The sequence below is a fragment of the Pan troglodytes genome, chromosome 8 (assembly GCF_028858775.2).
Source record: "Pan troglodytes isolate AG18354 chromosome 8, NHGRI_mPanTro3-v2.0_pri, whole genome shotgun sequence".
In the NCBI taxonomy this organism is placed as follows: Eukaryota; Metazoa; Chordata; class Mammalia; order Primates; family Hominidae; genus Pan; species Pan troglodytes.
In genome coordinates, this window is record NC_072406.2 from 81,605,299 (window position 1) to 81,631,961 (window position 26,663).

The following is a 26,663-nucleotide window of genomic DNA, read 5'->3' on the forward strand; positions in this document are numbered from 1 at the left end:
CAAGAACAGGTTGACCTCCAGTGTGTTGTGGTCACTGAATTCTCCCTCCTGTGTGGCCTCATCACTCTGCTGTGGGCTTGACCAGTACTCTGGGTATTTGCAAAACCTTTAGAAAAATCTAGAAACTTTCCTTTTTTTTGTCTTCTTGTTCCTTTAAGACTTAGCCCAGTCATTTGCTTATTCTGCAGATAGTTTTTGGGCACTTTCCTGAGGGCCCAGTGCTATGCTATGCTGTGCTGTGCCCTGGGGACTCAGAGCTGAAAAAGACACACATGCCCTGTCCTCTTGGGGCTGTCACTACAGCAGTGGTGGTGGGAGGCAGTGAGCTCAGGTGTGTTGTGAAGGAGGAGAATGGTGAGGTGTGTGGGAACCTGAAACAGGCAGGTAGAACCCAGGATCAGGAGGAGGACAGGCTCTCGGGGAAGTGACCTTGGGGCTGAGAGCTAGCAGGCAGCTGAGGAGGGAGACCAGTCTAGTGGGTAGACATGAATGCTGGTGGTTTTGTTTCTGATGTGAGAGAGTGGAGGACTCCCTGGTCCTTCCTGGTCCTCCCACTCTGCCTCTGCAGCAGAGCACAGGGCTGAGCACATGGCTGTTGATGATGCGCTTGAGGGGCAGTAAGAGACGCGGAGTGACCGTGAGACTGAGGGGTGACAGTCCTCCTGGCCACTTCCCATAGACACCCCAGGCCCCTCCTCCTGTCTCAGGTATGAGAAGATGATCAGTGGTATGTACCTGGGTGAAATCGTCCGCAACATCTTAATCGACTTCACCAAGAAGGGATTCCTCTTCCGAGGGCAGATCTCTGAGACGCTGAAGACCCGGGGCATCTTTGAGACCAAGTTTCTCTCTCAGATCGAGAGGTGAGTGGGCAGTGTCTTCCCTGCCAGCGCCCACCCTTCAGAAGTCGCCTGGCTGGTGGATTGTGATGGGGGTGGTAGGGACCCTAGGGGACATTTTGGCCATTTTTGAGGATTTTTTTTCCTCTGGAACAGCAGACCCTGGGTATTTGCATGGTGAAATCTTATAATTTTATTATAAATTACTTTCCTTGGCCTGGTGTGGTGGCTCATGCCTGTAATCACAGCACTTTGGGAGGCCGAGGCAGGCGGATCATGAGGTCAGGAGATTTGAGACCATCCTGGCTAACATGGTGAAACCCGATCTCTACTAAAAATACAAAAAATTAGCCAGGTGTGGTGGCATGTGCCTGTAATCCCAGCTACTTGGGAGGCTGAGGCAGGAGACTCACTTGAACCCAGGAGGCGGAGGTTGCAGTGAGCTGAGATCGCGCCACTGCACTCCAGCCTGGCCTGGCAACAGAGCGAGACTGCATCTCAATAAATAAGTAAATTACTTATTTTCCTTTTATCCATCCTTTATGTTGGGGCATTATATTGATTTATTTGAAATTATGTGTGTAAGAAGGTCATATGGATTCCATTTCAGATGGTAAAGATGCACTACACATACTTGTATTGGGGGTGCATAGGGCCCACCTGGATTTATCTGAAAGGCAGCCTGGGGTTCAGTGCCAGGCCACCCAGGAGCTGATGCCCCTCAGCAAGTTGTTCCACCTTCTTTCTACTTTTCTCCTGTCCAGGGAACATTTCTTCCTTGCCTTTGCTGTCTTCCAAGGCATGCTGTGTGAGAAGGAGGAAAAATGGTCAGAAAAAACAAAAGCAATTGTGTAAATACTGTGTTCTTCCTAGAATGGTCATAATAACCTAACGTAGGCTCTGTGTAGGCTGGGCACAGTGGCTCATGCCTGTAATCTCAACACTTTAGGAGGCCGAGGCAGGTGAATCACTTGAGTTCAGGTGTTCGAGACCAGCCTGGGTAACATGGCAAGACCCCATTTCTACAAAAAGTGCAAAAACTAGCCGGGCGTGGTGGCACATTCCTGTGGTCCCAGCTATTTGGGAGGCTGAGGTGGGAGGATGGCTTGAGCCCGGTGGCGGAGGTTGCAATGAGCTGAGGTTGCACCACTGCACTCCAGCCTGGGTGACAGAGACAGACTCTGTCTCAAAAAAAAAAAAAAAGAGAAAGAAAAGAAAAAAAAGTATTAAACCTTAAACAAAAAAAACCTAACAAGCCTATACATTGCTCTTACCCAGGCAAAATGGTTTTTAAGTATACAGTTCGGTGACATTAAGTACATTCACATAGTCGCACAGCTATCACCACCATCTATTTCCGGAACTCTTTTCATCTTCTCAGCTGAAACTCTGTACGCAGCAAACACTAACTCCTCATTCCTCCCTCCCCCCACCCCAGCAACCACCATTCTACTCTCTGTCTCTATGGATTTGACAACTCTGGATACTTCATATAAATAGAATCATACAGCATTTGTCCTTTGTGACTGGCTTAATTCACTTAGTATAATGTCTTAAGGTTCATCGGTATTGTGGCATGTGTTAGAATTTCCTTATTTTTTTATTTTTATTTTTTGAGACGGAGTTTCACTCTTGTTGGCCAGGCTGGGGTGCAATGGTGCAACCTCGGCTCACCATAACCTCTGCCTCCTGGGTTCAAGCGATTCTCCTGCCTCAGTCTCCTGAGTAGCTGGGATTACAGGCGTGCGTCACCATGCATGCCGGGCTAATTTTGTATTTTTAGTAGAGATGGGGTTTCCCCATGTTGATCAGGGTGGTCTCAAACTCCCGACCTCAGGTAATCTGCCCGCCTTGGCCTCCCAGAGTGCTGGGATTACAGGCATGAGCCACCACGCCCGGCCATAATTTCCTTATTTTTAAGGCTGAGTGATATTCCATTGCACGCACACACTGCATTTTGTTTATTCATTCATCCATCCATGGACACTTGGCTTGCTTCCACCTTTTGGATATTGTGACAAATGCTGCTGTGAACACGGGTGACCAGTATGTCCTTTCAGTTTGTGTGTGTGTGTACGCACCCCAAGTGGACTTGCGGGATCATATGGTAATTCCCTGTTCAGTTGTTTGTGGAACCACCATGTTGTTTTCCACAGTGGCTGTAACATTTTACATTCCCACCAGCAGCCCGTGAAAGTTCTAGTTTCTCCACATCCTCACCAACACTTGTTATTTTCTGAGTTGAGAATAGCCATCCTAATGGGTATGAAGTGGTATGGAAAGTCTTTTTCAAGCATAATAGCAAAGAAAGAAATCATAAAGAAAAATGGCCAAATATAGCTACATAGTGTCTGTAAGTAAAAAAAAAAGTAATCAAACTTAAAAGGCAACGGTAAACTGAGGAAGACATTTGTACTGTGTATGACAAGATGCCTAGCAGGGCATGGTGGGCTTTGGCAGGTCTGGTCTACACCTGCTCTTCTCCACCGGCTGTGTGCTTTGCAATACTCAATTTCTCCCAGCCTCAGTTGCCTTATCTTTAAAATGGGAATAATCATACATTCATTGGTTGGTTGAGGAGTAAGTAAGGTAATGTATGTAAAATATATGTTACATGGTAAGTCCTCCAAGAAGCCTGGCTGGTCTTCATTGTACCATCCCAGTTATCGTCTCTTTCAATTTAATATAAATAAGACAAATATATCAGGAGAAAAGTCTTGAGACATAAGAAGTAGTTTATATGGCCAAAAAACAAATGGAAAAAAAAAAAGATCATCCTCACTAATAGAGAATAATATAAATTGAACTACAGTCTTGTTATGCCTTCTTATAAAACTGTCAAAAGTTGTAAAAAAATGGTCTTTTCCAGTGAGGATAAGTGTGGCCAAATACTCTGCTGAAGACAGAGTAAATGGATACAATTTTCTGTAAGGCATCTGGCAATGTGTAGCAAAAGCTCTTTGACCCAGAAATTTATCCTAAGGAAAAACATCAGAATTGCACACAAAGATTTATAAACAAACTTTATCAAAATGTTTCTTTATAATAGCAGAAAATTGCAATTAACTTGAATTTCTCCAAGCTGGCTAAAGAAATCATGGTGCATCCCTAGAGGGAATACTGCAGCAGCTGTTTCCAATCCTGTTCTCAGATAAGGCTGTGGGAAATTGCTCAATGCATGAAACAGGAAAGAGAAGGAAAATCACATATCAAGGATAATCCCATTTTGCATATCATGAGAAGCATACCAGCCAGGAAAAATAAACTGGAAGGAAATATATTAAAATGTTAATAGCATTTTGCTAGATGTTGAGATAGTGAATGGTTTAGATTTTCCAATTTTTATTTTGCTAGATTTGCCAGATTCTCCACAATTTAACATGTAACACTTGCCCTTGACTCTGTTTGTGGATGAGTACAGTGATTGGGGGCGGGGGGCGTCCTTTGGACGTGGTCTCCAGGCTGCTCTTGTGGGTCCTGCTTCCTCCAGCCCTCTGGCTTTTGTCCCCCACAGTGACCGATTAGCACTGCTCCAGGTCCGGGCTATCCTCCAGCAGCTGGGTCTGAATAGCACCTGCGATGACAGTATCCTCGTCAAGACGGTGTGCGGGGTGGTGTCCAGGAGGGCCGCACAGCTGTGTGGCGCAGGCATGGCTGCGGTTGTGGATAAGATCCGCGAGAACAGAGGACTGGACCGTCTGAATGTGACTGTGGGAGTGGACGGGACACTCTACAAGCTTCATCCACAGTGAGTGGGCCTTCCAGTTGGGATGCGCAGAGCTTGCTGGGATCCCTTCTGGTTAGGGGGTATCAGGGTGTGGTTTATGCCGGAGAAATGCCCTGCGGGAGCCCAGCCAGGCTGAAGGCTGTGCATTCAGGAGCCAGGGATTGTCTAGGACAAGGTAATGAACAGTTTGTAGGGTTTGACTGGGATCCTTAGGGAGACAGAGAAGTGGCTTCACTTGGCCAGCTCACACCAGTGGCATGACGTGACCCTCACCCCACTCCTCCTGGTCCCCCTTAGGTAGGGGCTGGGCAGTGGGAGAGGAGGTGAGGGTGGGCGTGGGCTCACTCATAAGCCTGGTGAGCTGTAGCCAGGCCAGAGGCTGTGTTGGGTAAGTGGGGAGAGGATAGTAAGAAAGGGGAGGAGCTGGGTGCAGTGGTTCACACCTGTAATCCAGCACTTTGGGAGGCCTAGGTGGGAGGACTGCTTGAGTCCAGGAGTCGAGACCAGCCTAGGCAACATAGTGAGACCTTGTCTGTACAAAAAAATTTTGAAAATTAGCCGGGGATGGTGGTGAACACCCATAGTCCCAGCTACTCGGGAGGCTGAGGCAAGAGGATTGCTTGAGCCTGGGAGGTGGAGGTTGAGCCCAGATCACGCCACTGTACTCCAGCCTGGGCAACAGAGTGAGACCCTATTTCAAAAAATAAAGTAGGAAAGGAGGAGAGCCACTCTCTTGTTCATCTGCTGAATCAGTTTGCTAAGACTTGGAAGGGCAGGAGTGGTTTGGGCCCTGGGCTTCATGGCAGGGAGGGGTAGGGAGTGGCCTCTCTCTGGTCAGGCGTCTGACCCCCCATGCCAGAGAAGGACATGTGATTGCACTTGCTGTGTGATTGTGATCCACCGCATGTCTCAAACCTTGGCTTTTATGAATAGGGTGACCATATTATTTATTTATTGTCTACACTAGGGTACTCTTGCCAGTCAAGAGTGCTAATGATTATTACTCTGGGACTGTAGGCAAACTAGGACCATCCCAGATAAATGAGGCCATAGTGTCACCCTACTTATAAGCAACCTCACCCGACTCAGTGTAGACATTACCTGCTTACCTCATGGCTGTGGCTTGGGGTGGAACCATCTGTCTTGCTCCATCCTCACCTCTGTCTCTCCCCCTTAATAGCTGTCCTTGCCATCAGCTGAGGCAGCACACAGGCGTGGTTTAGAGCTAGGCTTTGGAGCCACATACTCTTGGATTTAACCCTGGCACCGTCACTTAGAATCTGTGTGCAACTGCTTAATCCCTGCAAAATCTCATCTTCCTCATGAGGTGGCAGCCACTGGCAGGACTAGAAATTAGAGCTGTAAAGTATGGGGCACCTAGTAGGTCCTCAAACTCCTTGGCTCAAGTGATCCTCCCACCTTGGCCTCCCAAAGTGCTGGCATGAGCCACCGCACTCCGCCCACCTAATAGGTCCCCAACCAAGGACAGTGACTACTTTTGAGAGCCCCTCACCCCAAGCATCTTCAGCCTGGCCCTGCCCTTCATTTTGAGCCCAAATTACAAGCATGTAGATTCAGCCTTTGTTCAGATACTATCTTCACTGGAGGGCATTCCTGTCTTTGGGGGCCAGGCTGTTGACGGTGGGGTGCTGGGGATCTCAGGGTTGCAGCTGGAGATGGGTGATATTCATTCCTGCATAGCCTCTTGAACCGATCCAGTGCTTGGCTGGCTTGCATCTGCCTTAATGATTCATGTCAGCCCCTAACATCCTCCTTGGTTTTGAGGTCCCCCTGGAGCCTCAGGCTCTGATGTGGGTGTGTGTATTCATGTCCTAGCCTTCATAAGCCATACAGAGCAGTTGTGTTTGGATTCGCAGTTGGGCCTCCCTGCTGAAAACTGTGACAATGGGATTGACCGTGGGCCCATTTTCCTCCCAGCCATTCTCAACTGGCCACAGCTGCTTCTAAGCAGCCTGCCTCCCAACTGTGTTCACCCTCCTTGTTGTTGGGTTCAGAGTCTCTTTGACTTCCGATGCTTATGTCCTGATAAACCCATCACAAAGTCAAAGAATCCTAAGTCGAATCATCACCAGTCAGGGGGCTGTCTGTGCTTTGGTGTTTTCGGGTAGGCCCAGCGTCTCTCATCTTCCTCCAACTACCTTCTCCTGTTTTCTCGTCCTTTTTAGCTTCTCCAGAATCATGCACCAGACGGTGAAGGAACTGTCACCAAAATGTAACGTGTCCTTCCTCCTGTCTGAGGATGGCAGCGGCAAGGGGGCCGCCCTCATCACGGCCGTGGGCGTGCGGTTACGCACAGAGGCAAGCAGCTAAGAGTCCGGGATCCCAGCCTACTGCCTCTCCAGCACTTCTCTCTTCGAGCGGCGACCCCCTACCCTCCCAGCGAGTTGTGCTGGGAGACGCTGGCGCCGGGGCCTGCCGGCGCGGGGAGGAAAGCAAAATCCAACTAATGGTATATATTGTAGGGTACAGAATAGAGCGTGTGCTGTTGATAATATCTCTCACCCGGATCCCTCCTCACTTGCCCTGCCACTCTGCATGGTTTGATTTCGACCTGGTCCCCCACGTGTGAAGTGTAGTGGCATCCATTTCTAATGTATGCATTCATCCAACAGAGTCATTTATTGGCTGGAGATGGAAAATCACACCACCTGACAGGCCTTCTGGGCCTCCAAAGCCCATCCTTGGGGTTCCCCCTCCCCGTGTGAAATGTATTATCACCAGCAGACACTGCCGGGCCTCCCTCCCGGGGGCACTGCCTGAAGGAGAGTGTGGGCATAGCATTAGCTGCTTCCTCCCCTCCTGGCACCCACTGTGGCCTGGCATCGCATCGTGGTGTGTCAATGCCACAAAATCGTGTGTCCGTGGAACCAGTCCTAGCCGCGCGTGACAGTCTTGCATTCTGTTTGTCTCGTGGGGGGAGGTGGACAGTCCTGCGGAAATGTGTCTTGTCTCCATTTGGATAAAAGGAACCAACCAACAAACAATGCCATCACTGGAATTTCCCACCGCTTTGTGAGCCGTGTCGTATGACCTAGTAAACTTTGTACCAATTCAAAGACCCGAGTGATGCTTAATGGCTGGGGACAGGGGGACAGGCAGAGGGGGGCGCAGTTTCTTGGGATGTGGCAAAGACCAAACACTGGGGAGTTTTGTGGCCTTCTCGGCAGAGGAGTTTTTTTTTTTGAGATGGAGTCTTGCCCTGTCACCCAGGCTGGAGTGCAGTGGCACAATCTCAGCTCAGTGCAACCTCTGCCTCCCAAGTTCAAGTGATTCTCCTGCCTCAGCCTCCTGAGTAGTTGGGACTACAGGTGTGCATCCCCACACCCAGCTAATTTTTGTATTTTTAGTAGAGAAGGGGTTTCACCATATTGGCCAGGCTGGTCTCCAACTCCTGACCTCAAGTGATCTGCCTGCCTCGACCTCTAAAGTGCTGGGATTATAGAACAAGGCCACTTGGCTTCCAGGCTGCTTGAGTTCAGTGAGAGGACTGCAACACTGGTCCCCTCTCTGCCATCCCCACCCGGATCCTGCCCTTCATCTTCCTCTCTGCCAACCCCAAGACAAAGGATGAAATGTGCTCTGCCCCACCCCTCTCCTCCCTCTCTACCCAAACACAGATGAAATCTTGAAGCAGCCCAGGGTGGCTGCACGCTCCCGCTCCTGGATCTTTTTTCTTTATTTTTTATTTTTATTTTCTGTAGACAGGGTCTCACTGTGTTGCCAGGGCTGGTCTCCAACTCCTGAGCTCAAGCAATCTGCCCGCCTCAGCCTCCAATAGTGCTGGGATTATAGGCGTGAGCCATCGCTCCCGGCCCACCCCTTCTGGATCTTAGATTGACCTCATCCCTAGGAAATTAACCCTTGTCTGACCTTTTACTCTCCCTTCCCACCCCCACCTCAAGAGATTCCTGGTCTATCCCCAGGCTACCATTTTGGATTCTCCCCCAGCCTTGGTGGGTTCCATGTCACTCTGCACCCAAGCACCTTGTGATGTCCCAAGCCGCAACTGCGGCTCTAAGTGGCTTCCTACGAGACCGATTGCCAGACCACCTGGTTTGGTGAGATCAGAGTCCCTTTATTAGGGGCATGGTGCTGGTGTCTACGGAGCAGTGATTTTTTTGGAGAACACAGATAACATTACACCTTCCAGTGTGCATTGACAATGTTCCATGGCTCTTCTGCAGGGGAACCAGGGCGTGGAGGCTGAGTTGGCAAGCAGGAGGTGTGCCCCTGGGATGGGCTGGGCCAGACCGGGAGCTTTCTGGGAGTTGGGACAGTTGCTGCTTTCTGCCCTCTAGCTTCTTGCTGCAGAAGTGGGAGTGGGAGCTGTGCTGCTGCTTTGTAGGTGGCTTTTGTGTGAAATAGTTAAAAGTCATGGCTAACAGCCAGGTGTGGTGGCTCACATCTGTAATCCCACCACTTCAGGAGACAGGCAGGAGGAATGGTTGAGCCCAGGAGTTCAAGACCAGCCTGGGCAACATAGCAAGACCCCATATCTACAAAAAACTTAAAAACTAGCTGGGTGTGGTGGTATGTATCTGTGGTCCCAGCTACATGGGAGACTGAGGCAGGAGGATCCCCTGAGCCCAGGAGGTTGAGGCTGCACTGAATCATGATGGTGCCACTGCACTCCTGCCTGGGTCTCACAGAATGAGGTGAGACCCTGTCTCAAAAAAAAAAAAAAAAAAAAAAGTCCTGGCTACCATGTATTCGGCACTTAATCTGGTCTGGCCTGCTAGTTTATAGGCATTACTCCCATTGTTCCTCACAGCATCCCTGTGAAGTAGTTTTGATACTGGGCAGAGGTCAAAGTGACTTGCCTGAGGAAGCACAGCTGATTTTTTTGGCTCTTAATCACCATCTACGTGGGCTGTATCTGACTTCTTAAATACTGAGACAGAGAAGCCCTCAGCTGACTCAGTCACTGGGCTTTGTGAAATAAGAAGTTTCCTCCTTTGTATCTGCAGCCTGATGGCGAATCAGGGTCATGGTTGCATTGCCCACAGATACGTTTTGTTTAACTTATGCAAAGTTTATGAAAATTTGGGTCAAATTCAACAAATCTGGAAGACTCACATACAAATGTGGATTTATAGCTTCTCTTGAAAAATTTAGATCTAGCAACAGTGGGCTCCTATTATCATGTGGCAACGTTTGTCCAGAGCTGAGTAGTTCTTGTCCCCTTTGAATGCCTGTCCTCTCCAGGTTGCCATGGCCCCCACCATTCCCTATTAGCTCAAACTGAGGGTGGAAGTCAGTTGCCTTTTATCATCACATTTGCAGTTTTTCTTTTATACATATTCTTGTATGCCCCAGGAAGGCATTTGAGCTTGCATCTCTTAGATTAGATAAATATCAGCTTACACTGTCTTTTCTGACCCTTACTGGATCCTCTGAAGTGCTCTCTGAGATGGGTGGCTGAGTCCTCTTAAAGTCAGCATCCTTTCTGGAGTTCTGGCCCCATGTTGTCTTTGTATTGGTATACTGAAGGATGGGGCATGAGCTGAACTTTCAGAGCTGGTCTTCTCGATTGGCTACTTCTCAAAGGGTGCTACACCTCATTCTGCAGCCAGGCACAAGGCTTCAGGGTTCAATAGGCACCTATCTCAGTCCATTTGTATTGCTTTCATGGAATACCTGAGACTAGGTAATTTATAAAGAAAAGAGGTTTATTTGGCTCATGTTTCTGGTGGCTGGAATATCTAAGATTGGGCAGCTGCATCTGGTGAAGGCCTCAGGCTGCTTCTTGTCATGGTGGAAAGTGGAAGGGAAGTGTTGCGTGCACAGAGATCACATGGTGAGAGAGGAAGCAAGACAGGGAAACTGAGGACACCACACTCTTTCTAACAACTTGTTATCTTGGGAACTAGTCCATTCCCACAAGAGTGATGATTCACTTCAGCTGGAAGGCATTAATCTATTCATAAGGGATCCATCCCCAGTACCCAAACACCTCCCACTAACCCCTACCTCCCAACACTGCCACATTGGGATCAAATTTCAACATGAGTTTTGGTGGGGGCAAGCAAACCATACCCAAACCATAGCCCTGATCCATCCTGGGGACACCCCGCCTCCCCACTGGTAGCCTCGGAGGGGGCTGCGTCCCCAGCCATGAACAAAGTCTCCTTAGTGTGACACCTGTTGACTCTTGTGGAGAGGGAGGTCGTGGGAGTCAGCTCGAGCTTATCTTCCTTGGTGGGTGTGGCCCATGGGCAGCAGCGGAAGGCAAGCCGGAATCCAGAGCGAAACCTGGGGGAGCGAGGGGCACCTTGAGCCAGGGAGTTAGGGGCTCAGGAGCTGTGATGTGACTGCCCCCACCCCCAGGAAACTGACTCCCTTCCAGAGGAAAGTCACTGTCTCTCTCCAAGAGCCTCCCATGGCTCAGGGGCTCTTGAGAGATGCCTTCGTGGGTGAGTTTGATTTTTGGAAACTGCCAGAGTGTTCTGGAGCTGGGTCTAGTGAATGAAGTGGGTGACTAAGCTGATTTAGGTCATCTGTTATTACGAACAAAAAACCACCCCAGCATAATTACTAAAAAAACCAACCAACCAACAAACAAACAAAAAAACCAGCAGATGTTCTTGTCTGACTTGTTAACTGGCTTCTAAGGGAGGAGTCAGAGAAGAACCTGCTAAAACACAATGGAGGCTTTGGCAACTTGGGAGAACAAGGATGCTTTTCCCAAGGGGACTACATTGAAAAACCCACACTCGGAGCCACCAAGTTCTGATGCATTTGCTTGAAAACAAACAGCTCTCCCCGTGGCAGCACTGAACGGGAGTTCAGAGGAAGCACACACGGTGAGTGGAAGAAATCAGACGGCAGAAAGGGAACGCTGGCCGCTCAGAGAAGGGAATGATCCAGAAGTGATGTCAGGATCTTGTAGAACCTGGGGTGTTGTTTAGACTCCCAGGGACTATATCTCCCTTGGGTAGCAAGAGAGTGATCAACCCACAGACACAGTGGGCTGGTGGCCCCTCCCAGATGTCAGAGTCCCTGTCTCCAGGTTTTCAATCCCACAAGTCTTTAAAAGAGAAATGCGTGGTGTGGGGATAAGATGACAGGCCTTGGAGACACATGGAGTCCTGGCTTTACTGTTTGTTGTATGAATTTGGGAGCATCTTACTTTCTGAAGCTCAGTTTCCCCATCTGTAGAGTGGGGGTGACACCTGCTTCTCTCCTATTATCTACTTCCCTCTCAGGAGATAGAGAGTTCTGGCCTCCTGCAAAAAATCATAGCTCCTTATTTCCTTTTGGCCTGCCCCAGGCGGGTGAAATGTCTGAGCAACAAAGATCCCAATGGCATTATGAGTAGCCTGGCTACCTGGCCAGGGAGGTGACAAAAAACATGAACAAAGAGGTCCAAGGCCAACTTCGCCCACATCATTGTCTCACTGAGGTGAGACTGTGTCCACCTCTTGCCGCCCCTTACTTGCCCCACCTTCAGGGTTTCCTGCCACTGAAAGGCCTGCTCTGCAGAACTGGGGCTGGGTTCCTGCCTGACTCACCACCCCCCACCTCTCCAGTGCAGGCCCGTCTCTGGGACTCATTTCCTCAGAATCACAAGGGCTAGGGAAACTGGATGATGCCACGAGAGTGAGATTCTGGCCCCCTCCTTCCTGGCTGTCTCTGACAGGGTCACTTCCCAGCTGCCCTGAAAGTCCCTGGAGGACAGGGCATGCACTGTGAGCTTTCCAGGGAGCAGCCTGCCCCACCCCTGTGCTGGCCCCAGCCCCCATCCACTGCTTCCACTGCCGGATGGGTGCCATTCACTCGGCTCCAGGAAAGCCCTCAGTAGGAAGCTCGTGAAAATACTAGAACAGAAGTCAGTCCCTCCCTCCCGCTACTTAGCTTTTCTTTCCTTTGTCTGTCTGTCCCGCCCCCTCTCTGTGACTCTCCCCTCCCCTTCATCTCTCTGGCCCTCCCTTCTCTCTTCTCTTGCCCCAGACACAGAACCCAGAAGAGCCAGCAGGAACAGACAGACAGTGAGAGCTACAGCCTGGGAGACGGCGAGGATTTGGGGAGGAAGGGGGCTCAAGCTAGGCCCAGGCCAGAGGGATTATTGTGCTGGGGGCTGAGTATGAGGACGGCTTTCTCATGTAGGCTGGGGGCACAGGGCCACAGGTTCCGGCAGGAATGAGGATGGATGCTTGAGCTGTGCAGGGGAGCCCACCTGGGGCTGGGCAGTAGGGCCCTGAGGGCAGAGGGTGGGGCTGGAGTAGGGGCTCACCTGTGGTTGAGGCAGCAGTAGATGATGGGATTGTACATGGTAGAGCTCATGGCCAACCAGAAGAGTGCCAGGTAGACTTGCTGGATGAACTTGTGGCAGTAGATGTCCTCCTGGAAGCTGCCCAGGATGAAGTAGAGGTGGTAGGGCAGCCAGCAGATGGCAAACGTCACCACCACCAGCACCATGGTCTTCACAAACTGGTCCAGGAGAGGCTCAAGTTACTTCTTAGTGCCCAAGCCCCAGCCCCAGCCCTCCGAGGGCAGACGCAGAGGACCCCTTGCACCCACCTGGGAATTGCTCCACACTCAGACCCCGTTAGCTCTATTACTCAGGCCTCTGAGCATGTTTTGCCCAGACCTTCCTGAGCCCCCAACCTCAGAGGCCTGTGCTCAGGCCGGTCCCTCTGCCCATACTGCCATCCTTCCTTTGAAGTCCTCACTCCTTGAAGCCCAGCTCAATGGCCACTTCCTACAAAAGGTGTCTGGGACCCCTTCATTCACTGCAGCTCCCCCTCCCTGGAGAGTGGCTGAGCTCTCTCTCCTAACCCCATCCCTAGGGGAGCCCCTGTGTCAGCTATGCGTTCCCAGGCCGCCACCTCTCTGGGATCCGTATCGGCACAGCCCTTCTCTCTGTGGGCTGTAAGGTTCCAACCAGGGACCCCTGCCTCTGCCCACGGGTCAACTCCTGGACCTCCCCCTCCTCAGAGCCTGGCCCCTGCAGGCACACTCCTGCTCCGTTCGGCAGCCCAGCATGCCAATTACAAAAAGTCTGGGGGCTCCTGGGCACCCTGATCCTCACGTAGGATCTGGGTTGAGACCGCTAGTGTGGAGCAGATGGAGGCCAGCGCTCCATGAGGGGCACCAGATGGCGCCCATGCGCAGCTATCTCCCCGAACCACCCGTGAAAGATGCCTACTTTTGGGTGAGAAGCATGGCTTTGACCTGGCTACATGATGTGGTTAACCCATTACCTTCCCTGTTGCCTGGCAGGAAGGGGGCAAGGACAAGCTTGGACTGAAGGAGGGTGAAGGGGGTCTGGGGCACAGAGGGCTACATCAGGACCTTCGGGGGACCCTGGATGGCAGGGAGTAGGGGGACACTGCCACTTCCGGAAGAAACTGGAGACAGATTTGATGAAGCTGGACGACAATCTGGTCTCCACGACCTCTGGGGTCCGCAGTTCCAGCCTTTGAGGGCTCCCCTGTGACTGTCAGGCACCTTCTATAGTTCTGTGGGGCTTCTCAATTTCAACATTCTGATTATTCAAAAAGTCTAAGATTTTAATATTTTATCATTCTAAGATTCTTGGGGGTATCTGAATTCTATGGGGCTTTAGGAGTCCCTGACTCCCCTAACATTCTGGGAAGTTTCTTTAATTTTTTTTGGTCTTTTTTTTTTTCTTCCTTTTTGTGGAGAACGGGGTTTCGCTATATTGCCCAGGCAGGTCTCGAACTCCTGGGCTCAAGCTATCCTCCCGCCTCTGCCTCCCTGAGAGCTGGGATTACAGGCGTGAGCCGCCGCGCCCGGCAAGTTTCTTTAATTTTGTATTTGGCCAAAGACCAAAAGCAAATCCGCCCGGCTGGGAGGAACGCGGTCAGGCTCTGGCCCCAGACTTCGCGCGAAGGCAGTTTCCGCAAGCTTCTCCCGGGCGCCCTCTTGCGGACCGGCCTTGAGACCGTAAGGGCGGCTCCCCAGGGCGGGGCCAGGCCCCGTCCCGCCCCCGTCCCGCCCCCGTCCCGCCCCCGTCCGGCCCCGCCCCCATGAGGCCTCGCCCCCGCCAGGCCCCCGCCCCCGCCAGGCCCCCCCCCCCAGCCAGGCCCCGCCCCCGCCAGGCCCCCCGCCCCCGCGCCCACCTTCTTCTTGGCCTGCAGGTGGCGCAGGTTGGCACCGTGCGCCTGATGTCCGGGCACTGCGCGCCTCCAGAGCGTGAGGCCGATGACGCTGTAGGCGACGAACATCACCGCGAGCGGCAGGAAGTAGATGAGGGCGATCACCACGAGGTGGTACCTGCAGGGACAGCCGGGGCCTGGGCAGCGGAGGGCCCGGGGGCGACTCCGAAGTCTGCCAGCGCCTGGTCCTGGGACCCCGCGGGCACTGTGGAGCCGCCCCTGCGGGCCCACCCTGGGCGCCTCCCAGGGACTTGGTTTGATTTAAACAAAAATAAAGGTGGCATTGGGTAGCCTGTGTGCCAGGAGACGGCTTCCCTGCAAAAGGGACGCCAGCAGTAGCCCTGCGTCCTTCCATATCACGTCCTTCCACGTGATAGACACGTGTCAAAAAAAGGAATAGTGAACGAAACAAATTAAAAAATAATTTGTTTGCAATTTAAAATACCATTAAGCACAAAGGAGGCAGTAAAATTATCCCACTCCCACCACTATTAACATTAACTATTAATATCTGGCATATTTTTTCCAGAATCATATGTATGAATAGTAGTCACCCCTGATGGGAGTTTCACTTTCCCGGGTTTCAGTTACCCCTCCCAACTGCGGATCCAAAATAGGGGAGGAGAGTACAACAAGATATTTTGAGAGGGAGAGACCTCATTCACAGAAGTATAATTACAGTATATTTTTATACTTGTTCTGTTTTATTACTAGTTACTGTTAATCTCTTACTGTGCCTAATTTATAAATTAAACTTTATCATAGGTATGTTGAGGAAAAAAACAGTATATATCTATAGAGAGAGAATTCAGTACTATCTGAAGTTTCAAGCATCCACCGGGGGTCTTGGAGTGTATCCTACAGTATAGCCATATATGTATATGTATATGTATATGTATATGTACATATATATATATATATTCTGTATCTGTCTGGATGGATAGAATGACTGGTGTTAATAAGGCTCCATCTGCACCAACATCGCTATGGAGGCATGGGACAGTGGAAAAGCGCCATATATCACATGCTGCTGTGTCATCTGCTTACGGTTTATCAGCATTTGGCTGGGAACCTCGTTTGTGTCAGCAAATGCTCTTTCATACCACCTTTGAGGAAGTGATGCAGAGTACCATTGCGTGGCTTCCTACCCCGTCCCCAGGGAGGACACTGGGTTGTGTTGAGGCTTTTAATTTCCTTTTGGAAACAGTGTAGGCCAGGCGTGGTGGCTCATGCCTGTAATCCCTAAACTTTGGGAGACCAGGATGGGAGGACTGCTTGAGCCCAGGAATTTGAGACCAGCCTGGGCAAGATAGTGAGACCCTATCTCTATAAAAAAAAATTAAAAAAATTAGCCAGGCGTAGTGGGGCACACCTGTAATTCCAGCTACTCAGGAGGCTGAGGCAAGAGGTTCACTTGAGCCCAGGAGATCGAGGCTGTAATGAGCTATGATTGGGCCACTGCACCCTAGCCTGGGCGATAGAGTGAGACCCTGTCAAAAAAAAAAAGACAGTGTCCCCAGTTCTCAGATCTCTGGTTTATGAGTGACGCTGCAGCCTCTCTCTGATGAGCTGCAGGCTGGGGACTGACTCCCCGGCAGGTCTGCAGTGGGAACCTGTGGAGACAAAAGTGACTCCATCTTGGATGCCACTCCCCTGTGTTGACTTCCGATTCGCCCCAGTCTTGTGAATGCCTTCTGATTTCTACTTTATTTACTGCCCCTAGTGTAAGAACATGTCAACCTTGATGTTACTCCACAAATTGTAGGCTGTGACGCACGTAGCGTTCTTGCCTGTTCTGGAGGGCTGCCTTTGGTTGTCTTGCTGGAGCACGAATATCCTTTCCCTATGGTATCTAAGCCTTACATCTGGGGTGTGAGAATGCAGAGCTCCACCTGTCTTGTGGCCACCCAAGATCCCACTTCGGTCTGTAAATTCCCTCAATAAATCACCCAATATTGACAAACTGGATTTGTTCTGCCTCCTTCTTTGGGTCTGGGCTTCTTTGGCATTTGGGGGTCCCTTTCATGGAACAGAGTCCTTAGAGCATTCCACCAATGGGCCTGAGACCCCTGGTCTCGTCATTTGACTTTTTCTTTCTTATGGGAGGACTGAGGTGTTCCCAAACCTCCTGCTTCTACCTGCCACATGCTAGGCTTGCTGCGCCCCTTTCTAGAGGTGCTGCCACCCCAAGGGAAGGGGACCCATGGTGAAACCACCTTTGCAAAAATAACGAGGAAATTATGACAGTGAAAGAAATCAGACCTAACCGACTCTATCTTGCTTCTAATCCTTAAGCTGTCCTTGTTCATGCCTGGGTGTAGGCCGAGCTACCTTTGGGAAGGAATTCAGTTCATGATTTTACGCTGAAGCAAAATTGATAACAGCCTTTTCCTGAAAAGACCCCCTTCTTGCCTGGGATCCAATCTGCCTTTCCAGGACTAACAACTTAGCTACAAGGATAGAAATTATTTAGGGGTCATGCAGCCTCTGGCTCCAAGAGTTTGAACCTCCCCAAATTCCTTGGGGGTAACATCACTATTGTAAAACCTAAGATCAGTGCTTGAGATATTTTGCAGACCCTGCACTCAGTGGATCAGCTGACACCACCCAGACCGGGTAATCTGACTCAACCAGTTCTGCTATCGCACCCAGGAACAGAAGACAGCGAGAAAACCTCATTTCGACCCCCTGTGATTCCATCTCCAACCCGACCAATCAGCATTCCCCATTTGCCAAGGCCCTAGCTGCCAAATTATCTTTAAAGACTCTGATTCCTGAATGCTAAGGGAGACTGATTTGATTTTGTTTTTTTTGAGATGGAGCTTTGTTCTTGTTGCCCAGGCTGGAGTGCAATGGTGGGGTCTTGGCTCACCACAACCTCTACCTCCCAGGTTCAAGTGATCCTCCTGCCTCAGCCTCCCAAGTAGCTGAGATTACAGGTGCCTGCCACCACGCCCTACTAATTTTTGTGTTTTTAGTAGAGACAGGGTTTTACCATGTTGGCAAGGCTAGTCTTGAACTCCTGACCACTGCCTTGGCCTCCCAAAGTGCTGGGATTACAGGCGTGAGCCACCGCGCCTGGCCTGATTTGAGTAATTATAAAACTCTGGTCTCCTGCACAGTAGGCTCTGCATTAATTACTTTTTCTCCATTGCAGTTCCCCTGTCTTGATAAATCATTTCTGTCTAGGCAGCAGGCAAGGTGAACCCACTGGGTGATTATAATGGCTCCAGTAAATCTCTCTCCTAAAGTCTTGTGTTTAGAATTCTGCTTGGGTTCTTTTGGCAAGCATGCCAATTACAAGAGGTTCAGGCGCTCCTAGACTCCCTGATCCTCAAGTAGGCTTTGGGTTGAGAACCCCAGTGTGGAGCAGATAAGAGGGGAGGAGGGGCAACGAGGGCCAGGGCCCATCACCTTACAGAGTGAGGATCTACAGGGCCACCTATCTCAGTGTCCAGATAGGAAACTGAGGCCCAGAGAGGCACAGGAAGTCTGTGTCATACCCGTCTACAGATTTAATCATGACCAAATTTCCCCTTTTCTGAGGGTCAGCACTGTGGGAGTCAGTACAGGGCTCTTGTCCAGCCTCTTGTTTAAAGCATGATCTTAGGCAAGTCAGGGCTTTCCCTCAGCCTCAGTTTCCCCATCTGTAAAAGGAGGAGGCCATCTCTAAGTCCTTCCTTAGCAGGAGCCACACTCCTCTGTTGCTTGCTCCTAGGATGTTGTGCAGGACAGGAATTCACCCTGGGCTAGGTCTCCATGCAGAAGGCAGAGGGGAAGAGTTCCAGGGACCGCCTTTGTTTGTTTTGTTTTGAGAAGGAGTTTCACTCTTGTCGCCCAGGCTGGTGGCAATGGTGTGATCTTGGCTCACTGCAACCTCCACCTCCCAGGTTCAAGCGATTCTCCTGCCTCAGCCTCCCAAGTAGCTGGGATTACAGGCACCCACCATCACGCCCAGCTAATTTTTATATTTTTAATAGAGACAGGGTTTCATCACGTTGGCCAGGCTGGTCTTGAACCCCTGACCTCAGGTGATCTGCCCACCTTGGCCTCCCAAAGGTAGTCTTTTTGTATTTTGATTTTGGGGGTGTGTGCACATGTTCCTGAAGAGGGCATCTTTAATTTCATCAGATTCCTAATTACACACAGTACATGAGCCTGTGTGGATGGAGCCCTCATCCTAAATTAGGCTCTCCCCCAAGAAAAACAATAACACATTCTCACACTTAAAACCAGGCTTTCCCCAAATCCTTTCGGAATTTTAAGCAACACCAAAGTATGGCTTTCCTAGCCCACCCCTGCCCGCCTGTTTTTCCCAGTCGCCTGAATCTGGGATGGAACTCACTGTTCTCAGAGAGCTGGCACGCACAGTGGTCCTGTATGAAGATGGAGAAATACTGACCCCAAGTGGCCAGTCTCAATATGTTCTGCTCTCCACCCTTTGCTGAGCCAGAAAGCCAGGCATTCCCCATATATGGATATCGCCCTCCGTGAGAGGGTGGGGTGCAGGGAGGGGGCAGAGACCCTGGGCAGGGCCTGCCCTCGAGACTCGCCAGTCCCCAGGAATGGCTTCTCAGAAGAATGGCACCTTCCCTATCCCTGAAGCCCACAAGAGCAGCCTTCTCCTGGCAGGTGCTCAGGACAGATGGAGACCAGGCAGGGAGGATGTTGGAGGAGAGGTGTGTTGCCATGGCTACCTGGCAGCCCTCACCTCAGACCATGCACACCCTCATGCCTGGGGCAGCTGGGACTTTGTGGGAAGGATCTGCCACCCCCAGGTGTGTTTTCATGTGTCCCCTATTTAAGCTGCCACATACTGGGTACCAGTTCTGTGCCAGGCATGGTGCTAAGGGCTTCAGGTACACTATCTCATTTATGCTCACAGAGCAAGGTACTATTATGAATCCTCATTTTAGAGAGAGAAAGCCAGAGGTTCAGAGGTTACGTGAGTGTGAGGCATCCTCCGGCCACGTGGGACCAGGCCACGACTTGGGCCTGACTGAGCCCAGAACCCCAGTCAGTTCTTTAGCCTCTACCAAGCAATGGCTCAGTGCCTGGGGACCACAAAGACACATCGTGAGATCCTCGGAAACTGAGACCGGAATGGAGAAAGGACTCACCCAGGGTCACACAGCAGCTGGGCCATGCCTGAATTCCTCTAACCCTGCCCTCCCTGCCTCCAGCCCGTGATGCCCACCTCAGCAGCCTGAAAATGTCCCAGGCTCCATCATGGACTCTTTCTGCCTCAGTCTCCTGCCGCTTTGTGGCCTGAGCATATAGACAGTCTCCCCCAAACACACGCCTACACATGTCCCTAACACGTGCCTGTGTGCAAACACATCTACAAACACACCCACACACTTGCACGTGTACACACAGGCAGAAATGGGTGCTGCATGTTCATGTGACATGTACAGTCACATACACGTGTGCATGCGTGCATATCCTTATCTAAGGATGCAAGGGTGCATATTTGAGTAGCAGAGTGGTGAGGAGATTGGGTCCTGGGCAGGATTGCTTAGATTTGAATCCATAGCTGGATTCAAATGACTAGCTGGATTTGAATTACTAGCTGTGTGGTTTTGGGCATGTTACTTAGTTTTTCAGTGCCTCAGTTTCTTCATCTAAAAAATGGTAAGAATAATAATATAATATGTATCCCACATAGTTAGGAGAATTAAATGGGTCAATATATGTAAAGTGTGAAGAACAGATCGGCTACATCGTGTGTGTTGCTTACTAAGCATATAGGTATATTCACACAATCCTGTGTACACTCACTCATGTGTACACCCATGCATGCACACCACACATGCATGGACATGGTTGCATGCACGCGTGTGTACACACACACACACACAGACTCACACACACACACTGTTGCCCTCCACAATCCCCCAGAGGCCTTACAGGAGGAGCGTCTTGCCCCCGCTGTCTTCAGGCCAGGCCACCATGCACTTGGTGGCACCCTGGTCCATGGTGACGGTGGAGTAGAAGCACTGGGGGGAGGCCAGGGCGAGAGCCACCAGCCAGATGCCAGCAATAACCGCCTTGGTGCCGGGGGCTGAAAGCCGAGGCTGGAAGGGGTGGACGATGGCCATGTACCTGTGAGCAGAGGGCAGCTTGAGCGGCAGGGTCCCTCCTGTTAGCCCAGCTCCCTTTCCCCTGTCTCCCTCTCTCCCAACCCAGGCCCACACCCTCTAGCCATTGCCCGCACTGCTGCCATCTGCTGATATCATAGTATCAGCCGACCTGCAGACAGCCCGCTGGGCTGGTGACTCTCCCACAGCCACACAGCACACTGACGCCTTGGAACCCCGGCCCAGGCACCTCAGCCCACCATTTCCCTCTGGGCATGGACATGCCCGTGGACGGCCACAAGAAAGCCACACTGGAAGCCCATCTCAGGGCAAGATCAAGCATCCAACATTAGCCTGAAGCTCAGCCCTGAGCGGCGTTGGGAAAATAATTGGCCCTATTAGATTGTAATTGCAAGCAAACTTAACATTTTCCCCTCGTGTAATCTATCTGGAATAATAAAAAAAAAACTGTATAAGACATATCTTTGGAGTGAAAGAAAGACAACAAAACAAAGATCAACTCCAGGAAAGAACACTTCAGAAGGTTGCTAAAACATTGCCCACTTCCCCTACAGACTTGAACAACCTGTCTAGTGCATCTAGTGCAAAGTCCTTCTTTGTGTCTAACCCTTAGTCTACCTTCTTCAGCTCCACAGTCCCCCTGCCTTCCAGATTCATAATTTTGGACCATGACCAGATTTGGGAGGCCATTCCCATGGTTCTACCCAAACTTGCTGTGTAACCACAGGCATGTCACCACCCTTGTCTGAGCCCCGGCTCAGTGGGGAGGCGCCCCCCAGCTTCCCCAAGGACCCTCTTGCCTGTCGGCAGCAATGGCGGTCATGGAGTAGATGCTGACAAACATGGCTGTGATGGGGAAGAGGTTCTGGAAGTAGCAGAAGGCACGGCCAAAGTACCAGATGTTGTGGCTGGCATAGACAAAGTTGAAGGCGGCATTGAAGGCAGCCATGCAGAGGTCAGCCAGCGCCAGATTGACGATGAAGTAGTTGGTGACTGTGCGCATCCTCCGATGGGCCAGGATGATCCAGATGACGATGGCATTACCCGTCACGGCCACCAGCACCAGGGCCAGGTAGGCTGTGGCCCACAGTGCCAGTTGCCAGCTGGGCATGGAGAAGGCTGTGGTGCCCGTGGTGTTGCTCTCAGGGCCAGATGAGATATTGGCTTCAGTCACAATGTCACAGGTCCCCATGGCTGCTTCTGGGTCTGGAACAAAGGGCCTGGCTCCTCGGCTCCTCCCGGATTTGCTATGGAAGAGAACTCCCCTTCAGAGCATGGGAATATGGGTGCAGGGAGAGGAGCAGATGTCAAGCGTGGTGGCACATCAGGAGAGCCTGGGGCCACTCCTAGATCTCAGGCAAAGATGAGCTGGTCTGAGCACAAAGCCCAGTCCAGAACCATTGTCATTTCAGATTCCATCCTTCCGGCCAGACTTCTCGAATGTCATGTGGAAACACAGAATTCAAATCACAGTGTCAGAGCAGAAAACACCCTTATAAATCAACCCCTTCGCTGAAGAGATGGAAGACAGAGATTCCAAGAGGGGACGGGACCAGCCCAGGTCACTCAGGAAGTTGGTGACAAGTTAGGACTCGAACCCAGGTTTCTCGTCAAGTAATTCAGGAAGCCTTCCAGATCAGAGGAATGCACAGCGGGAGCCTCTGGAGTCCACAGGTCAATGGCGTAGCAGCCTCTCTCCAGGCTTTGGGGTGCAAGCCGGGCTGGGTGCTGGGTGCTCAGGACTCTGCCAGCTGCCAGCCCTCGCTGCAGCTTCCCTGCCGTTCTCTGGGGCAGGGCCGGTGGGGGCCTTGGCAGAGGTGCTGCCTGCTCACGAGGTGGGGCTTTGGCTCCCGCCCCTGGTCCCACCCCCTGCTTGGCCTTGTCTCTTGAAAGATTTAGGACTGGCTGCAGAGGCAGGGAGAGACTTGGGGGAGATGGGGCTGGTACAGAGGGCCCAGCTCTCGGCGGATGTTGACTTTCAGCCCAGGACAGGAGCTACGTCTGAAGAGTGATTCTGAATACAGAAGGAGTTCGAGCCTGGTTTGGTGACTCCAGGCAAGTCTCTTAACCTTTCTGAGCTCTGTCTACCCCATCTGAAAAATATAGAAAAATGGTGTGCATCTCACAGTACATTTGTGAATTTTAAATGGAGATAATGTGCACAAAGTCTACTTAGCACAGGGGTTGGTACATAAAAACTATGATTGGAGTTTCTGGCCCGAAGGGAGGACCCCACAGCTCTGGGTGCTCTAGGAGGAGAAGCCAGAACCCGGAGCGTTTCCAGCGAGTTCCCAGGTGATACTGATGCTGCTGGAGCCAGCATTTCACTTTGAGAACCACTGTCTTAGGACAAAGTCAGGGCTTTTCTGGGAACCACAGCAAAGCTGGAGTTTTAACTCCTGAGAAGCTGCTCTAGGTTTGCCCCAAGATCCCTGCTCCTGGTCATTGACTGTGTGCACGTGTGTGAAGCAGTGAAGATGTTTCTGAGCAACTGTATGTGCGGCTGACGTGTTAAGCTCACACACACGCATGAACCTGTGCACACCTGTGGTGTGTGGACCATGAAGGCAGGGCAGGATTAGCGGGAGTAGGGGGGGCATGTTCTTCATTAAAGCAGAGGAGGCCTCTCATTCACCAGCAACCCACGGCACAGCAGCCTCTGTGCTCCCAGGGCTCTGCCTTGCACCGCCTGGGTTTCTCGTGGCTGGGCCTCGGCCCCCACACTCCCAGTCCATTTTCTGCTTCTCCCTGTGTGTCACTTTCCTGACACCCAGCCCTTGTCTCCCGGGGTGAGCTGAGAAAGACCTTTAAAGGTCTCTAGTGCTGAAAAGATTATGCCACCCATGGAATCCAATATAAAAACAACACTAAACCATAAGTCATGAAACTTAAACATGCTGAAATTGAAAGAGCTTCTTTACGGATTTTTCTGATTATGAACTTCTGGGTAAGTTCATCAACAATCAACACTGAAATTGTATCTATTGTTTGGTCTCCCTGCTGTGCAGATGTGAGGAGCATGTGCTGGGTGGAATGGGAACCCCATCCTTGCCCTTGGGGAGGGAGTGCTTCCTGGGCCCCTACTCCTCCCGTGGGTGTGTGCCTGTGTGCCTGTTTCCTCTCTGGAGTGGCCTGTTTGGACTTTGGACCCTAGCAGAAGGGTCTCTGCCTTTGATCTCTGTTGGTGGCGGCAACAGTAGCAGTACTTTAGGGTTTGCTTCTGTCTCATGCCCATCTGGCCAGGGTCCTAAAGAGCAGAATGTGTAGAAATAAGAATGGAAGCCCAAGACAGCCTGCTCTTTTTGCTGTCCTCCTGCTCCCAGGCAGCGGGAATTTGTTGAGCTTCAGGTGCAAACCCAGTGCAGGGCCGGGATGCCTGAGCGCCTGTCACCAGTCACAGAAGCTCAGCACAGTTCAAGTTCCTTCCTCCCCACAACATCCCGCCACCTCCACTGTTTATGTAAAGGGGATTATGTTTTGGAGCTTGTACATCTGAGTTTTTATTTTCCCCTTAAATTATCTGCTCTTGCAGCCTTCCAACTATGTGCTATGGTTTGAAGCCTCGTGAAAGGGGAAGATGCGGGCCACCCAGGATGAAGGGGTTCCTGATCAGCTTTGCTGCTTGGCACTGGCCTTCTGAGTCCATAGCTAGACAGCGATCCCGAAGGCCAGTCCTTATTTTATTTATTTTTTTTAGATGGAGTCTCACACTGTTGCCCAGGCTGGAGTGCAATGGCACTATCTTGGCTCACTGCAACCTCCGCCTCCTGGGTTCAAGCGATTCTCCCGCCTCAGCCTCCTAAGTAGCTGGGATTATGGGTGTATGCCACCACACCTGGCTAATTTTTGTATTTTTTTAGTAGACAGGGTTTCACCATGTTGGTCAGGGTGGTCTCGAACTCCTGACCTCAGGTGATCCACCTGCCTCAGCCTCCCAAAGTGCTGGGATTACAGGCGTGAGCCACTGCGCCTGGAAGGCCAGTCCTTTTAAAGGAGAAAAAAAAATGCCGGGCACGGTGGCTCACGCCTGTAATCGCACACCTGAGCTGATGGTGCCAGTTGCGTGCATCCAGGAAGCAGACCCTGCTGTGTAAGAAACACACCAGCTGTTTCTCAGGGAGCTACCACTGGGGTCAACACTCGGGGCAGCAGACAAGGCAGGAAGCAAGTGTGGCTGAAGCACGGCATCGTGCTGTGGTCTAGGCCTACAATAGCCTTGGTAGCCCCATGGGTAATTGGAACTGGGATAGCTTCAGAGTTGCCCCGTGTGGGGCAAAGTTAACCAGGCCTTTATATTTCCACATTGGTCACTGGACGTGGGCCACCCCAAGAAAGCATGTGATTGTTGTCAAGGCAGTTGAGGCGAGGCCTGCAGTCAGGGATGCTAAACATGGTGCTGGTACTATATGCCTGCCCGGCAGCTTGAAGGGGGCCTGGGAAGCGCAGGGCAACGTCCACACAGCTAGACAGCAGCCACTCCTTCAGACGGGCGTGCGCTGGCAACTGTGCCTTGCTGGTTGGTGTAATTGTGACCTCTGGGCTAGAGGCTTAAAGACCAGAGTTGGGAGAGGAATGATCTTCCAGGGAGTTTGAGGAAGAAAAGGTGGGAGAGCTGTGGTGTGTGAGAGAAGTGGGTGGGAGAGGAAAGGGGGCTCCAGGAAGCACTGTGGATGAGGCGTTGCTATCAGCGCCTGGGGGATGCTCTTGAGAGTGGCCTATCTCTGTTCGGGAGGCTGCTCTGGGCCCTAGCTTCAGAGGTCATAGACAGCATCGCGGGACACTAGCGCTGAGGGTCACCCTGTCACCAGGGCAATGCTGGGGGTGCCAGGAGGTGGCCGAAGTGAGAGGAGGACGTGGGGTTGGCAAAGGGTCAGCCCCTCTGCTGAAAGGCTCCAGTCCTGTGCCCGGTGGTGGGTCTGACCCTGAGCCGCTGCTCCAATGATCATCCCAGAGACAGGAGGAAGGATCACATCTGTATTTGCAGGAGCTCCTGGTGGGGCCAAATGAGGACAAGAAGAAGAACACTTTTCATTCTGCTAGATGAATCTGGTTCCATGGACTGTCCTTCATTCCGAGACCATGCCCTTCCTGCTGTTTGAGTTCTTTCATGAAATAATGGTGATGGCGGATGGTAGTTGTTGACCTGGTTTTGCTTTTTCTTTAAAATTCCTTACTTGGTGGAATAAAAAGTCAGTGACCGGTATGGTTCCCTCAATAGGGTTTTTGTTGTTGTTGTTTTTGTTTTGTTTGTTTGTTTTTGAGACAGAGTCTCACTGTGTTGCCCAGGCTGGAGTGCAGTGGCACAATCTTGGCTCACTGTACCCTCCACCTCCCAGGTTCAAGCGATTCTCCTGCCTCAGCCTCCCGAGTAGCTGGGATTAGAGGCGCCCGCTACCATGCCCGGCTAATTTTTATATTTTCAGTAGAGACGAGGTTTCACCATGTTGGCCAGGCTGGTCTTGAACTCCTGACTTCAGGTCATCTGCCTGCTTCAGTCTCCCAGAGTGCTGGGATTACAGGCGTAAGCCACCACGCCCGGCCCCCTCAATAGGTTTTTAATATTATATTGGCCCATGAAATTCAAAGACCCAGGAGCCCCTATCTATTTCCTCATTTAGAGAAGAGGAGTGAGGCTGGGCATGGTGGCTCACACCTGTAATCCCAGCACTTTGGGAGGCCGAGGTGGGTGGATCACCTGAAGTCAGGAGTTCGAGACCAGCCTGGCCAACATGGTGAAACCCTGTCTCTACTAAAAATACAAAAATTAGCCAGGTACAGTGGCAGGTGCCTGTAATCCCAGCTACTCGGGAGGCTGAGGCAGGAGAATCACTTGAATGCCGGAGGCGGAGGTTGC

At 51.3% G+C, this 26,663-nt stretch overlaps 2 protein-coding genes across 13 annotated transcripts in view; one reads left to right on the top strand and one right to left on the bottom strand.

Annotated features, from left to right (window-relative positions):
• Positions 1–7,643, top strand: part of HK1 (hexokinase 1) — a 133,741-nt gene extending 126,098 nt beyond the window's left edge. For all 12 annotated transcript variants that reach the window (XM_016918466.4, XM_063780714.1, XM_054659667.2 and 9 more), the window contains 3 exons: positions 708–863; positions 4,354–4,587; positions 6,753–7,643. In XM_016918466.4, coding sequence (XP_016773955.1) covers positions 708–863; positions 4,354–4,587; positions 6,753–6,897 — 535 coding nt within the window. In that variant the 3' untranslated portion in view covers positions 6,898–7,643. The remainder of the gene's footprint in view (positions 1–707; positions 864–4,353; positions 4,588–6,752) is intronic.
• A 2,595-nt stretch (positions 7,644–10,238) lies between these two features.
• Positions 10,239–22,596, bottom strand: TACR2 (tachykinin receptor 2). The gene is made up of 5 exons (XM_507831.6): positions 21,610–22,596; positions 20,619–20,813; positions 14,673–14,826; positions 12,821–13,017; positions 10,239–10,839 (listed from the first exon to the last, which is right to left on the bottom strand). The coding sequence occupies exons 1-5, from the start codon at positions 21,999–22,001 to the stop codon at positions 10,581–10,583; spliced, it is 1,197 nt and encodes a 398-aa protein (XP_507831.4). The 5' UTR covers positions 22,002–22,596; the 3' UTR covers positions 10,239–10,580.
• Positions 22,597–26,663: the final 4,067 nt, after the last annotated feature.